Below are 14308 nucleotides of genomic sequence, written 5' to 3' on the forward strand. Positions count from 1 at the left end.
TTTAACCCAATCCCTCTATTATAGTTTTTATAAAGCACAGAAATACAGATAGTGGATGCTCCTCCAATATATGCAAATATGTTTTATGTTTTTAGAATGACCTCCTTTTTAAAAAAGCAAATAAAATGTGAGTAGCACTCATGGAGTGCAGCAATTTTTTTTTTAAACTCTCCATGTTACACATGAAGAAGAATTTTGATCCAGTTTATGAAAAACAAAATCAAAACAAAATAACCACAACCCATTCTTGTCTATCATTGTCAGGAAAAGGTGACCCACTATATCCTGAAAAGTGTGCTTTAATTTTTTTTTATTTTTATTTTTATTTTTTAATCAGTGAACTGTGTGTGCACTGTGTTGTGTCAATTTCCAGACTTTGAAGACATATCATTACCACATTATACCATTGTGCAGACGGTGTTCAAATTGGGGTCAAATCGTACTGCTTTCCCTTCCACAGACTTTGCATTTGTGTCATACATGGGGTTTTCAAAAGCAGCTTGTCCATTATTATTTTCATGTACAGAGCATCCAGTGTACTGTGTTTTAGGTGCAGTCCTGTAGAGGAAAGACAAAGAATGTTTGTAACTGCAGTTTTCCTTGCTGACTTCATGTGCTTTAAGAATTTGAACAAGGAGCTAAATCTAACATCTTGGGGTTTTTTTACAGTATGTGTGCTCAAAGTTAGTATTCTCTCAAAGTTTAAAGAATTTATGATTCATTTAAAATGATGATCACTTAAAAAACATAGTTAACCTGAGAAGTGGTACACATTTCCTTTTGGATGATCAGATGATAAATAGTTGAGTACAACAAAATCTTGCAAAAAATGCAGTAATTCCCCAGCCAGATGACTGAGATTTCCTTTTTCTATTTGGAGACTCGACAAATATATCAAGAATGATTTTATAGTTGAAACATTTTCTTATTCACTAAATAACTCAAAATATAAAAATTAAATCCCTTAAGGACATTTAATCTATGTCATTATGCAAAATGCATACTGCATTGTAAATGAGCAGTATAAAATGTAAAGACAAGTGCCTATCGCACACAGTTACAGCATGTACTAAAATGTTACATGAGCATTTTTTCATATTCTGAAGCTCTTCAAAACAAGTGGTACCATTTAGAAATGATGGAATGTGTTTCAAAGTAATGTTATCCAGCACAGTTTATTACAATTATTGTGGCTATGTAACATAATTACACATGGCAGTGTTCAAGGCCAGGTTGGATGAGGCCTTGGGTGGCATGGTTTAGTGTGAGGTGTCCCTGCCCATGGCAGGGGGGTTGGAACTAGATGATCTTAAGGTCCTTTCCAACCCTAACTATTCTATGATTCTATTAACTAATAATTTCATATGCAGAAACAGTTCCATAATGAAACCTCTCAGTGGCATAATAATTTCATGCACTTGCAAGGCAATAAACAGAGCAGTCGTTAAAATAAATTACTGAAGATATGACTCATAATTCTGTCACATATGAAAAAAAATACAGGCAATCAGCTGTAAATACACACAAAGTCTATTCATTATATTATTCTCTATATGCCAATAATTTATTACATCCATTTTGTTATGAAAAGAGAAATTTATAACATTTTAAATAGGTAGGAATGAAAGTACAGAACAGTACAACAAACTGATCTTTCAGTCATTATGCCAGACCTAATGGAGGAAGGTTTGCATACCTTGCAAACACTTTATGGTTTTACAGAAAAAATTATTTACACTAAAAAAGATTGAAGGCACTAAAACCACCAAGTCATACAGGAATTCTATATACTTCATTTGTACTCACCTTTGTTTGTAAAGATAAAAGCCAAACCCAGCAAATATAAGGGCAAAGAAAGGCACAAGGATAGCAATGGCCACTGAACTACTATTTGTACCATGTGGTTGATTGGAAGAATTTGAACCCTCAGACATGTTAAGACCTAAAAAAGAATAATAAGGGGAAAAAAAAAGAAAAAGTAATGTATTCTACATGTGTCTGTTACTGCCAGCACATAATACTCCATAAATTTCAGAATTCAATAATACCTTGAGATTGGGTCATTATAATTTGTTCACCTGTATACATACAATTCTATGCTGAGACCACCTGGAAAGTAAATGTAGTGTGGCATGCCACATTTCGATTAATAAGTGGATGCAAATTGTTGGGACAACAATAAATATATTTTGTTGCAGTAAATATCTTACTGCATTAATTCTGTATGGGATTCAAGTTTTGGATGTTATTAATACACATTAATGTGCCCAGGGAGGTTGTGAGTGCTCCATCCTTGGCGGTGTTCAAGGCCAGGCTGGATGAGGCCTTGGGTGGCATGGTTCAGTGTGAGGTATCCCTGCCCATGGCAGGGGGGTTGGAACTAGGTGATCTTAAGGTCCTTTCCAACCCTAACTATTCTATGATTCTATGATTCTGTGATTCTCTGTTACCAAAAGTCGATTATATAATAACGCACATGTTTGATTATATTACTGATGAATTTGTGTATTACTGATTAATTTGAAATTAATAAATACTGCATGTATGAAAAGCAAACATCATTTCAAGGAAAGGGTAAATTATCTGAAGAGGCAACCTGAAAATTCATCATGTTGATTTCATTTGGTGCTGCTATTCATGAATGAAAGAGGTAGGAACAACTGACTAGAGCTAAAGCCAGGTAGTGATGAAAAAATAAGAATATGATCTGCTGCATGGTTGAGGAATACATTACCTAGATTATTTACTCAGACAAGATATATAACTTTTTAATGTGAGGAAGTGAGTAACAATGCAGCTTCAAAGGTATTTTTTAAGCTCTAAAGGGGACTTTTAAAAATTGTGTAGGTCCTAATATTTTCTGACTTTCTTTATCTTACAAGGCAATATATAGAAATTAAAAAAAAACCAACCCAACCAACCAACCAACCAAAAAAAAAAAAAAAAAACAAAAAAACCCCCACCCAAACAAGTAATCAATATACTAAAACATAGAAAAGCAAAAAAAAAAAAATGGAAAAAAAAAAAAAGGAAAATTTTATGGGAACAGAAATAAAACTATTTTGTTCCAGATAAACCATTTCTGTGTTTGTGTGAATGAAATAATGGTAACAGATAACAAAATGTGTTCAATGTAAATTTCTCCCTAACTGTATTAATGTTTGTATTAACTACAATTAAATCTTGTACAGAATTTAAACCTTAGTGAACCACTTTGTTCCTAGAAGATATAAACGAATAAAAAGTACCTTCTCTATATTACAGGAAAAGAATCTTACAGCTACAAAAATGAAAAAATTAAAAAAACCCAACAAAATCAAATTAAGAATACAATTTTCAGAAAACTTTACCAAAACACATTGCCAAGGATGTCTTACATTTTATTTTTTATTAGGTGACTTTCAAATATTTTGAAGAAGTTATTAAAGGGAAATAAATTTTAATATTAATTTAAATATTTAAATTGCTGAATATTTAAATTTTGAATTGCTGAGGTGAGTAGCTCAAGAGAGGACGCCTTCAACACCGGAGCAGGGAGGAGATCAGCATCCAGGAGCCTCTACTGAGAGCAGCCAGAGCCACCGAGGGAGCCTCAGGTCCTTGACAGGACTTGCCCAGGAACCAGCAGCTCAGCTGACGCGAGCAGCTGACTCACAGGGGGCGGAGCCACGAGGAGCAGCACCAGCTCTCACTGGTCAAAAACCTGCCCCTGGGAGCGCAGCGAACAGAGTGGGCAAACAGGACGGGTCGAGGCAGTTTGCGCGGCAGTTCGCTTGGGCACGCGAGCGGGATGGTGAGTACTCGCTGTATGACCGGGGCCCGGTCTGGGAGCTCTGCTCTGGCTGCCCCGGCAGTGGCCAGCGTATGCACCCATACAGAGCCGATGAGAGGGGAGGCTGCAGTGCAATGCTCAGAGTGTAGAGAGTAGCTGCACTGGTCTCCTGAGGGAGCAGTGCCAAATGGGCAGGGCTGTACTCAGTGCTCCCTGGTGCAGGTCCTCCTGCAGCAGGTGGCTGAGCTGCGGGATGCTGTTAATAGGCTGCAAGATGTCAGGGAAGCTGAGAGGAAGCAGGACTGCCTCCTCCAGGCCCAAACTGTGCAGGGGCCTCAGGCGTCCCCTGAAGCTCATGGGGAAGTGGAGGAGGCTGTCAACCCAGGAAGCTGGGAAATAGTAACAACAAAAAAAAACAAAAAAAGAGGAAGAGGACAATTAAAAACAAGGGGCTTCCTCCTAAAGCTGTTGTCCCCACCCAGAACCGCTTTGCTGTCCTGCAGGGGGCTAAGAAGGAAGGGCACTTGCATCAGAAACAACTGGCTGGTGTGCTGGAAAAGAAGATCACTACTGGTGCTGCCAGGAAAAAGAGACGGGTCATAGGGGTAGGGGACTCTACTTTGAAAGGGACAGAGGCACTCATCTGTCGGCCTGACTCGGTCTCGAGGGAGGTGTGTTGCCTACCTGGGGCATGGATCAGGGATGCTGCAGAGAGGCTGCCTGCTCTAGTGAGACCCACGAACTATTACCCACTTCTGGTGATCCATGTGGGTGCTGGTGATGTTGATAGCAGTAGCCTGGAGAACATAAAGAAGGACTACAGAGCCCTGGGAGAGGTGGTTAGGGGCTCTGGAGCTCAGAGGGGACCTCAGGGTCCTCAGAGGGGAGCTCAGGGTGAGACCTTCAAAAAGCTAGGAGGATTGGCCAAGTTAATAAATGGTTAAAAGGATGGTGCCATAGTCAGGGGTTTGGGTGTTTTGAATACGGGACCCATGTTAGTAGGCCAGGTCTACTGGGGGCTGGTAGAGCTGATCCAACAAAGAAGAGGAAGAGAGGTTTTGGTAGGAGGCTTGCCAGGCTGGTCAAGGTTTCTTTAAACTAGATGTGTTGGGGGAGGGGGGCATCGTTCCATCCCAACACACCCAGTCAGTTGCCAGCACCTACAATAAATGCTCGGAGCGATGCAGAGAGATTCCAGCCGCTCCAGCCAATGAGCCGGCTTCATTTGGAGCTCGGCTCAGGTGCCTCTATACAAACGCCCGTAGAATGGGAAACAAACAAGAGGAATTAGAGATGTGTGCACGACTATGGGAGTATGATATAGTAGGCATCACAGAAACATGGTGGGATGGCTCCTATGACTGGAGTGTTGGAATGGAAGGTTACAGGCTCTTTAGAAAAGACAGGCCTGGCAGGCGGGGAGGGGGAGTTGCTATTTATGTTAGGGATAGGCTGGAGAGTATGGAACTCTGTCTGGGAACGGGTGAGCAGTCAACAGAGATTTTGTGGGTCAAGGTTAAAGGGAGAGCAGCGATGGGGGACATTACTGTGGGGATCTGTTACAGACCGCCTGATCAAGAGGAATCTGTGGATGAAGTGCTCTATAGGCAGATAGGAACAGCCTCATGCTCACAGGCCCTTGTTCTCATGGGAGACTTCAACCACCCTGACAGCTGTTGGAGTGAAGGTACAGCCCAGCACAAGCAATCCAGGAGGTTCCTCGATTGTGTGGAAGACAACAATCCTGCCTGACCAACTTGGTGGCCTTCTATGATGGGGCTACGAAACTGATGGACAGGGGCAGAGCCGTTGACGTCATCTACCTGGACTTGTGCAAGGCCTTTGACACTGTCCCACATGACATCCTTGTCTCTAAATTGGAGAGACATCAATTTGATGGGTGGACCACTCGGTGGATAAAGAACTGGTTGGATGGCCGCACGCAAAGATTTATGGTCAATGGTTCAATGTACAGCTGGAGACCAGTAACGAGTGGTGTCCCTCAGGGATCGGTGTTGGGACCAGTCTTGTTCAACATCTTTGTCGGTGACATGGACAGTGGGATTGAGTGCGCCCTCAGCAAGTTTGCCAATGACACCAAACTGTGTGGTTCGGTTGATATGCTGGAGGGAAGGGATGCCATCCAGAGGGACCTCGACACGCTTGTGAGGTGGGCTGATGCCAACCTTATGAAGTTTAACCATGCCAAGTGCAAGGTCCTACACATGGGTCGGAGCAATCCCAGGCACGGCTACAGGTTGGGCAGAGAAGAGATTCAGAGCAGCTCTGTGGAGAAGGACTTGGGTGTGTTGGTCGATGAGAAAATGAACATGAGCCGGCAGTGTGCTCTCGCAGCCCAGAAAGCCAACTGTATCCTGGGCTGCATCCAAAGGAGCGTGACCAGCAGGCCTCTCTACTCTACTCTTGTGAGACTTCACTTAGAGTATTGTGTGTAGTTCTGGTGTCCTCAACATAAAAAGGACATGGAACTGTTGGAACAAGTCCAGAGGAGGGCCATGAGGATGATCAGGGGACTGGAGCACCTCCCCTATTAAGACAGGCCGAGAAAGTTGGGGCTGTTCAGCCTGGAGAAGAGAAGGCTGCGTGGAGACCTCATAGCAGCCTTCCAGTATCTGAAGGGGGCCTACAAGGATGCTGGGGAGGGACTATTCATCAGGGACTGTAGTGACAGGACAAGGGGTAACGGGTTCAAACTTAAAAAGGGGAAGTTTAGATTCGATAAAAGGAAGAAATTCTTTACTGAGAGGGTGGTGAGGCACTGGAATGGGTTGCCCAGGGAGGTTGTGAATGCTCCATCCTTGGCGGTGTTCAAGGCCAGGTTGGATGAGGCCTTGGGTGGCATGATTTAGTGTGGTGTGTCCCTGCCCATGGCAGGGGGGTTGGAACTAGGTTCTCAAGGTCCTTTCCAACCCTAACTATTCTATGATTCTATGATTCTAAAGGAAATATTTATTGATAAAGATATTTCTAAAAATTCTTTTCAAAGAAATTGCCTATGCAAATACAGGGAAAAACAAGACCTCCCCCCCAAGTATTTTACTGTGATTTATAACAGTGAAAAACAGAAAAAAAATGGCTTTACTTAATACATCCATTAATAAACCCTTCCAGCACACTCAAAAATTAAAGAATTTCCTGGTTTTACTGAAAAAAAAAAAAAAAGAGTGGACAATACTTTGCAGCTGAAAGAAACTAGTTGCATTCACATGTAGGAATTTTATGTGAAGATATGCACTCTAAGGACCCACTTCATTAGTGAGAAGTAATTCCTCTTCTAAAGTTTTCTCGATAGTATTTTATCATTCAAGATTTCAGTATTAATAAATACAAATTCTTGTGGTAGGAGAAATATCACAGTTCTTGAGACAGTATCAAACAAGTAAATGATTTTTTTTTGCTTATAAAGCACAACAGTATGCTGTTACTAGAGCTTTGTTATCAAAGCTGTTTTCTCCAAGAAAGGATAAATAAAAACTATTAGTTAGACTAGAAAGGATAAATAAAGACTATTAGAACTGAATGTATAGAACTAGGAAGTCAATTTTTAGGGCAAAAATAGTGCTTATCATGTAAGATTTGGGGGTTTTAAGAGTAACATAAAAAAATTACTTGCAAATATTTTTCAGTTGCACTCTTCTATGTTTAGATGAAATGTTTTTTCAGCACCATTAGCAAGAAATCAGATTAGGAAAGCATTCTGTAACATGGGTTTTCTAAAGAGTTAGTGAGAAGTGAAACTTCTCATTTTATAAAATTTTTAAAATACATTTTTGAAATGCATTTTTAAAATACATTTTACATGTATTCATAGAAAAAACATTGCTCAAAACATCACAAATGATAGCTATACGAAGCAGTACATTTCAAGGTATACATAACTCCTTACAACTTCTGAGAAAACACTTAAAATGAGATTTTAAAGGTATGACTAGCTCAATTTTCTATAAAATTTCAATTCTGTTAACATCCTGTGGATACCCTTATACTACTGGACATGACAAAAGAGAATATTGAACAATGAAGTGGAAAAAAAAAGTGGTAATTGCTGAATACCTAATCGTTGAAGTCCAAATTGTCCATAATCTTTACCCTGGATGAATCCTTGAAAAACATACGTTGCTCCATCAGGTTCAGCAGAAACCTGTAAAAAAAAAAAGTACTCTGAATTAAACGGGGGGAACTTCGTTACAAGCTATCTATTTGTTATAGAGATACCCTAATATGCTTTACTGGTAGTTGTTACTCCCCATTAAAAACGCTCTCCTTTTTTCTAGGAAATCTATGAAGTTCAAAGGAAATGACAACTGTTGAAGGAACAACTTAGACATGTTGGCTTATGGTCACATACAATACCTTATACTACCTTTAACTGTATTATTTTTAAAAAACAACAAAACAAAGTTTCTAGCAATTAATGATGTCAGTATTTTTAAGCATTTTACATACTTCATAATTATCTGATTTATTTAGGTAGTAGATGGTCAAGTTATACTGTAGATCATCCTGTTGTGAGAGGGAGGAAAGGGTTGTGATCCTATGAATATCTCCTTTGTTAGGGTAAGTACATGCTAAACTAACACTGTATTCAAATTTACAGATACTTGCTTTCCAGGATAGTTTTTAGGTTTAAATTCAGTTGTCCTGAGACAGGTTCCTTGAGAAAGGGAAGTTTAAAGGAACCTTAAGTATGTCTTCATCAATGACCTGAAGCTGTGTTTTCACTGAAGAACGTGAATTTCTTACTTTGGGTTAAAATAACCTGTTTGGGCTATTCCCAGATTGAAAACAAAAAGAAACTGGTAAAATAGGAGCAGTATGTATACAGCATGGAATTTAGCGACTGTACTGTTACCTTTGTACATTTTGAAGTCTGAAAGAAAATTTCTTGCTTTTACTTTTTTTTTTTTTTTTTTCACCTCAGGAGCATGTTCATGAAGCCTAAAGTTTTTACAAGCCAGGGATTTAAGCCCTTTTACCAGTATACTTATTAAGCTCTTTTAAGTTTGTTTTTTTTTTTTTTTCTTTGGTTTCACACCTTTTTAAAATTATTATTGAAGCAGTGCCACAAGTTGTATACATTTATTCATGCACTTCAATGTTGACCTCTTCTGTTGGCGTGTGTACTTACATTGGTGTATCTGCAGTACTTTACTAGTAGGTGAAACGTAAGAAAACAGACAAATTCCATAACAAATGAGATGGTGTAAAAGGGATGTATGTGTTCATAATCAGCCAATTTAGGCCCTTTGTTTTCTGAAAAATCTATTTCCTTCTCTGGCAAATAAAGTGTCTCAAGCCTTCATCACACTCAAGCTTTTTCCAGCCTTATCATTATCTTGGGCAATGTTTGCCCTTCCTGTCTGTTCTCTGAAAGGATTTTCTTTTCATGGTTTAGACAAGCCCTAGTCACCTGGGCTGTTATACTTCATTTTATCCCTTTCCATCACTTCTCCTTTTCCCAGTCATGCATTCTCTTCTCCCTTTTAAAGTATAACCTCATATATAACCCCATAAAAAGTATATTTTTAAAACATAACCTCAGTCCCAGAACATCAAAGGGGCTTAATGTTTAATTGGAACAATCTATTTTGTTTTCTCCATACACATAACAATTCAGCTTTTTCATCGTATTTCTCAAAACATCACCAAAAAATAAAACATGACTGCTAGCCTAATGATAAAAAATTGCTATTATATTAATATTATATATTAAAATACTACTACAAATTCATATATTGTCATGATGATGAAATTCCTCAATATATTGGAATTAGATTCAATGAGAAGTACGAGAAAGGTTTCTCTGTTAACATGCATTATAATTGTGCCTACACAATAGGACTGTTCCCATATTTTTCCTCAGACTGGTTTCCTATATCTTACAATAAAATTTCCATTTCATGTAATAAATCAGTATTGCTAACAAGACTCCAATTGATATTTCTCAGGATTTTTTCAATGTAGAAATAATCATTATTAAAAAAAAAAAAGTCTTTCCTTCTCTTTTGTAGCAGAAATATACTCACAAAACCATCCATAGCCCATTTTTCATCTTTCAGCTTGCTCACAGATGTATGGGAAGGTGCTTTAATGAGATATATGTGGAGCATTAGCCGAGCTTCCTGGCTTTTATACACTCCTGTAGAATATAGTTTTTAAAATTTATATTTGTGTTGAGAAGAGAAATACTTTCATCTTCAAGAATAAGCATTTAATCTGCTGCCTTAAAAGGGTAAAGCAAGAAGAATGTGTAGCATTTTAACAAACATTTTTGTTAAGCAAGCTGCATTCTTTTGTGAAATTATTTCAATTATCCCAAGATTTCAATGGAAACTGCTTAGCCTGCAGAGATGACAGAAGGGAAACCCTATACACACAATTGTTATTTAACAGTTATTTTAACAAGCATTAGACAGACAAACATTGACAGTAATCTGATTTTAGATGGAAAATACAGTTCTGAATCAGGCAGAATGCATTTGAACTTTGCACTCCTACTTTCAGTATTGCTAATTTAGTCATCAGGTAAAGAAGGTGATACTAGAAACATCCACATCTAAATTATTTTCCAATAGCTAGTGCTAAATTAAAAATTTCTGTATTTGTAAATATCTCAAAAATTTGAATTGTTCTTCATCAGTCAGTATTATGACACATTTTTTTCCAGACATTCCTCACTCACTAAGGTTAACAGCTCCAGTGCAGGTGTGTTCCACAACAAAACAGGGGCTTTGAAACAGGAATCACATAGTACTGGGCAGGTTTTCTGAAACAGGAAACCCCGGAAGAGCACCAAGACCTGCCAGGAGCTGGCAGCTTGCATGAGAGCAGTTGACAAGGTGCAGGCAGGGCCAGGAGTAACACCAGCTAATCCCTACTCCCATGGAGTGCAGCTCTAGGGAGCACAAGTGACCAGGAGTGATGTGAACAGAGTAGGCAAACATGGTGCAGCAGCACATCAGTCAGGGCATTGCATGGCAGTTTGCGCAGAAGGGAATGCAGGAAAGGCACCTCTTTGAGGGAAGGGCATTCCAATGGTCAAGTGGAGAGACCTGAAGGCCTCACAGCCCAGCAAATGGGCAGTGTCTGCACAGGCCAAGTACGCTCATCTTACCTGATGCTCAAGGCAGATTGGTGGGCACTAGCCTGACAGCAAAAGCTGTAGCTCCAGCTGGGAGGTCTGCAACGCCTACCCTGGTGTTGGCCAATGCCTCCACCCAGATGGAGCTGCTGAAGGAGTCTGCAGTGCAGACCTCAGACTGCAGGAAGTGCCCAGACCTCTCTCCTAGGGCAGGGACAGGCAGCAGACCTGCCTGCTGACGGTGTGCCCATGTGGAGGACCACATGGCTTGAGCTGCAGGAGGTGGTGAGGAGGCTGTGTAACATCAGGGAGGCTTAAAAGGAGTTGGACACCTCATTCCAAGAGCAGTCTGCAGTAGACCTACAGCCCACGGCCAAACAGTCAAGAAGTATACTGGAATACACAGAAAAAAGGGGTGCCAGTAATGCAGAAGAATGGAAGCTGGCAATGGCAAGGACCTGCAGGAGGAAGAGACTTCCCCTGGAGCCTGAGGTGGCCTTGGAGAACCACTTCACTGCTCTGCAGACTCAAGAGGAAAGATCTGTTGCATCAGGAGAGACACTGGAGCTCAGTACATCAGCATTATCTGTTTCCTGTGTAACAACCAGCACAACTAAGAAAAGGTGATGGATGATAGTAGTAGGTGACTCTCTTCTGAGACATGTGGAGGCATCTATGCTGCCCTGACACTCTCCAGAGAGGTTTGCTGCCAACCGGGGGCTCCTATCAGGGATATCACCGAGAGACTACCAAGCCTCATAGAGTCCACTGACTGTTATCCACTGCTGTTGTTCCACATAGGCACCAGTGGTGCAGCAAGGAACAGTCTGAGGAATATTAAGATGGATGACAGAGCACTGGGAGTGGTGGTAAGGGACTCGAGCACAGGCAGTTTTTCCATCAATCCTTGTAGTCAAAGAGAAGGAGTTTGAAAGGGCCAGTTGAGTATGGTGAATCAACGGATGTTATGGGACTGGTGCCACTGCCAGAGATTTAGCTACTTAGACCATGGGACTCAGTTTGAGAAACCTGATCAACTGGGGACTGATGGGGTCCATCAGCCAGAGAAGGGGAAGAACATCTTTGGTCATAAGTTTGCCAAGGTGGTGAAGAGTGCTTTAAACCAAAGTTGCCAGGAGAGGGAAACCTCAATCCATTCCATTCCTACCACGTTTGATGCCAGTATCAGTGAGAGATGCCCAGAGGGATTGGAGCTCAGCAGGACGGCACCTGAAGAGCAGCACAAAGGAAATCCAGCCACTCCACCCAGTAAGTTGGCTTCACTAGGAGTTAAGCTTAAATGCCTGTATGCAAACCCATGTAGCATAGGGAATAAACAGGAGGAGTCAGAAGCATGTGCACGCCTGTAGGGTTATGACATCATTGGCACAACAAAGATGTGGTGGAATGGTTCCTATGACTGGAGTGTTGGACTGGAAGGATACAGGCTGCCCTGGTTTCATCTGGGATAGAGTTAATTTTTTTTCCTAGTAGTTGATGCAATGCTGTGGTTTGGCTTTAGTCTGAGAATAATGCTGATAACACACCGGTGTTTTATTCTTTGCTAAGTAGCACTTACTCTGGTCAAGGACTTTTCAATCTCTCATGCTCTGTCACTGATGAAGGGCACAGGAAGCCAGGAGAAGCATGAGAATCAGGATGATTCTTTCACTTCTCCTTGACTATTAATTCCAAATATAATAAACCCCTCCAAAATTAAAAAGTGGGAGAGAACGTAAAGGTTGAAAAATCCCCACCTTTGAAAAGGAAGCAAACTAGAATGCAAATTTCTTTGATAAGCTAAAGAAGTTTGCAAAAGATGTTAAAAGTTTTAGTTTTATGCATAAAGTTATAGGGAACCAATTTATATACGGCAGAAAAAAAAAAAAAGAAAATAAAGGGGGTTTTATCCCATACCTGATAGCAGCAATTCCATGTTGCTGTTTGTAAGTGTTGCATTTACTCTTCCTGAAGTTGCATTGAAACTTGTGACTGTCAAAGTCATGGGCTGTTTCTTGCTTTTGTAATTATACGAGCCTTTCCATATATAATTTTGGGCAAATACATCATCTGGAACTATACAGATATCAAACATTTCCAAAACATTTTGAAATATTTAATACTTATGAAGTCAAGCATCCAGCAAAATGTATGCTAAATATCAGTATTTTCTCTACTTTATACTGTCTCGTTTTAAGTCTATTAAGCATAATAAAAATACCCCAACACTTAGATGTTGGATCTACAAACTGCAAGCAAGGAAACTGCATGGTGCAGAGTCTGATGCTGTTGATTTGCTATCTGACTGAAATTTATTTCTCTACTTTCAGGAAAACTGATCCTTATACAATTTATTTGCAATTAATTGGGATTGTACAAAAGTTTCTGAATGAAAGGAAATATGACTAATATGCAGTACATCATTGACAAACAGTTTTGAAGTAGTATATTTGTTAAAGAAAAGGAAAAAGAAACTGACAAAAATCCATAAAGCTCCACAAAACCCCCAAAAAACTCCTATGCAAAGGAATTACTTTTAAATCTTTATTAATTATCAATAAACATTTAATAGTGTTAGAGTTAAAAGCTAGTTTAAGTTAAGAAGACTGCTGTCTTGAAAAACACAGAATAGATTCTCTTGGATCTAGTCAGGACATCCAAAGATAGTCTTCTTTAGCAAACCAGTTAAAACTGGAGTTGACATTAGCCAGAGTTAGCTAAACTACTTTCTCTAGCCTAAAAATTAACTCTTTTGAAGGCTAAGTTGAAGGCTAATACTGAAGTATTTAGGTAAAGCAATTCAAATTAGCACTACATAAAAGAAGCGCAAGACTTAAAAATTGTGAAAAATCACATCTTTATTTCTGGGTGAGCAATATAGTATCTTATACAGAACACAGTGATTTCCATAAAACTAATAAAACGCTCCTCATGTAACAGCTAGAAACTGTAAATGGATACAAATAATAACATGCAGTATAGATGGACATAAACAATGGGGAATAATTTAATGAATACGGGTTTATTCTGTTAATGTAATGCCCAATCTAGTACCCTTTATTCATTCTAAGCCATTCATTGCAGTTTCACTAAATCAATTCTTGTTGTCCTTCCTACAGAAATTGTTTACAACTATATATTCCTCAAAGTACTCACCACTTAGTTTGGGACTTGGTGTTCCCAAAGCTGGTCTGGGATCCTTCACTAATATTTTGGAACCAGCTGTTAGAAAGAATAAATGACAAAACCAAAAATCAGTAGCAAATATATTACTCAGAAACTAGGAAAAAAATTTCCATAATGGAGTTTATTTGCTATAAAGAATGTAATATGTTTCAAACTTGATCAGTATCAAGGCTAAATATCACAGAAACACTGGTTTCTTCCATTGCCACATTTTCTCCCAAGTCAGTCACCTGGATGCGACAAACACA

At 39.6% G+C, this 14308-nt stretch overlaps 1 protein-coding gene across 3 annotated transcripts in view; it reads right to left on the reverse strand.

Annotated features, from left to right (window-relative positions):
- Nucleotides 1-398: 398 nt before the first annotated feature.
- The window catches only part of CSMD3 (CUB and Sushi multiple domains 3), a gene marked incomplete at both ends in the record, with an annotated part of 652566 nt that continues 638656 nt past the window's right edge, over nucleotides 399-14308 (reverse strand). For all 3 annotated transcript variants that reach the window (XM_080610435.1, XM_080610434.1, XM_080610433.1), the window contains 6 exons: nucleotides 399-558; nucleotides 1807-1942; nucleotides 7847-7934; nucleotides 9820-9932; nucleotides 12792-12950; nucleotides 14031-14096. In XM_080610435.1, coding sequence (XP_080466561.1) covers nucleotides 399-558; nucleotides 1807-1942; nucleotides 7847-7934; nucleotides 9820-9932; nucleotides 12792-12950; nucleotides 14031-14096 — 722 coding nt within the window. The remainder of the gene's footprint in view (nucleotides 559-1806; nucleotides 1943-7846; nucleotides 7935-9819; nucleotides 9933-12791; nucleotides 12951-14030; nucleotides 14097-14308) is intronic.

Source organism: Psittacula echo (assembly GCF_963264785.1).
Source record: "Psittacula echo genome assembly, chromosome: 2".
In the NCBI taxonomy this organism is placed as follows: domain Eukaryota; kingdom Metazoa; phylum Chordata; class Aves; order Psittaciformes; family Psittacidae; genus Psittacula; species Psittacula echo.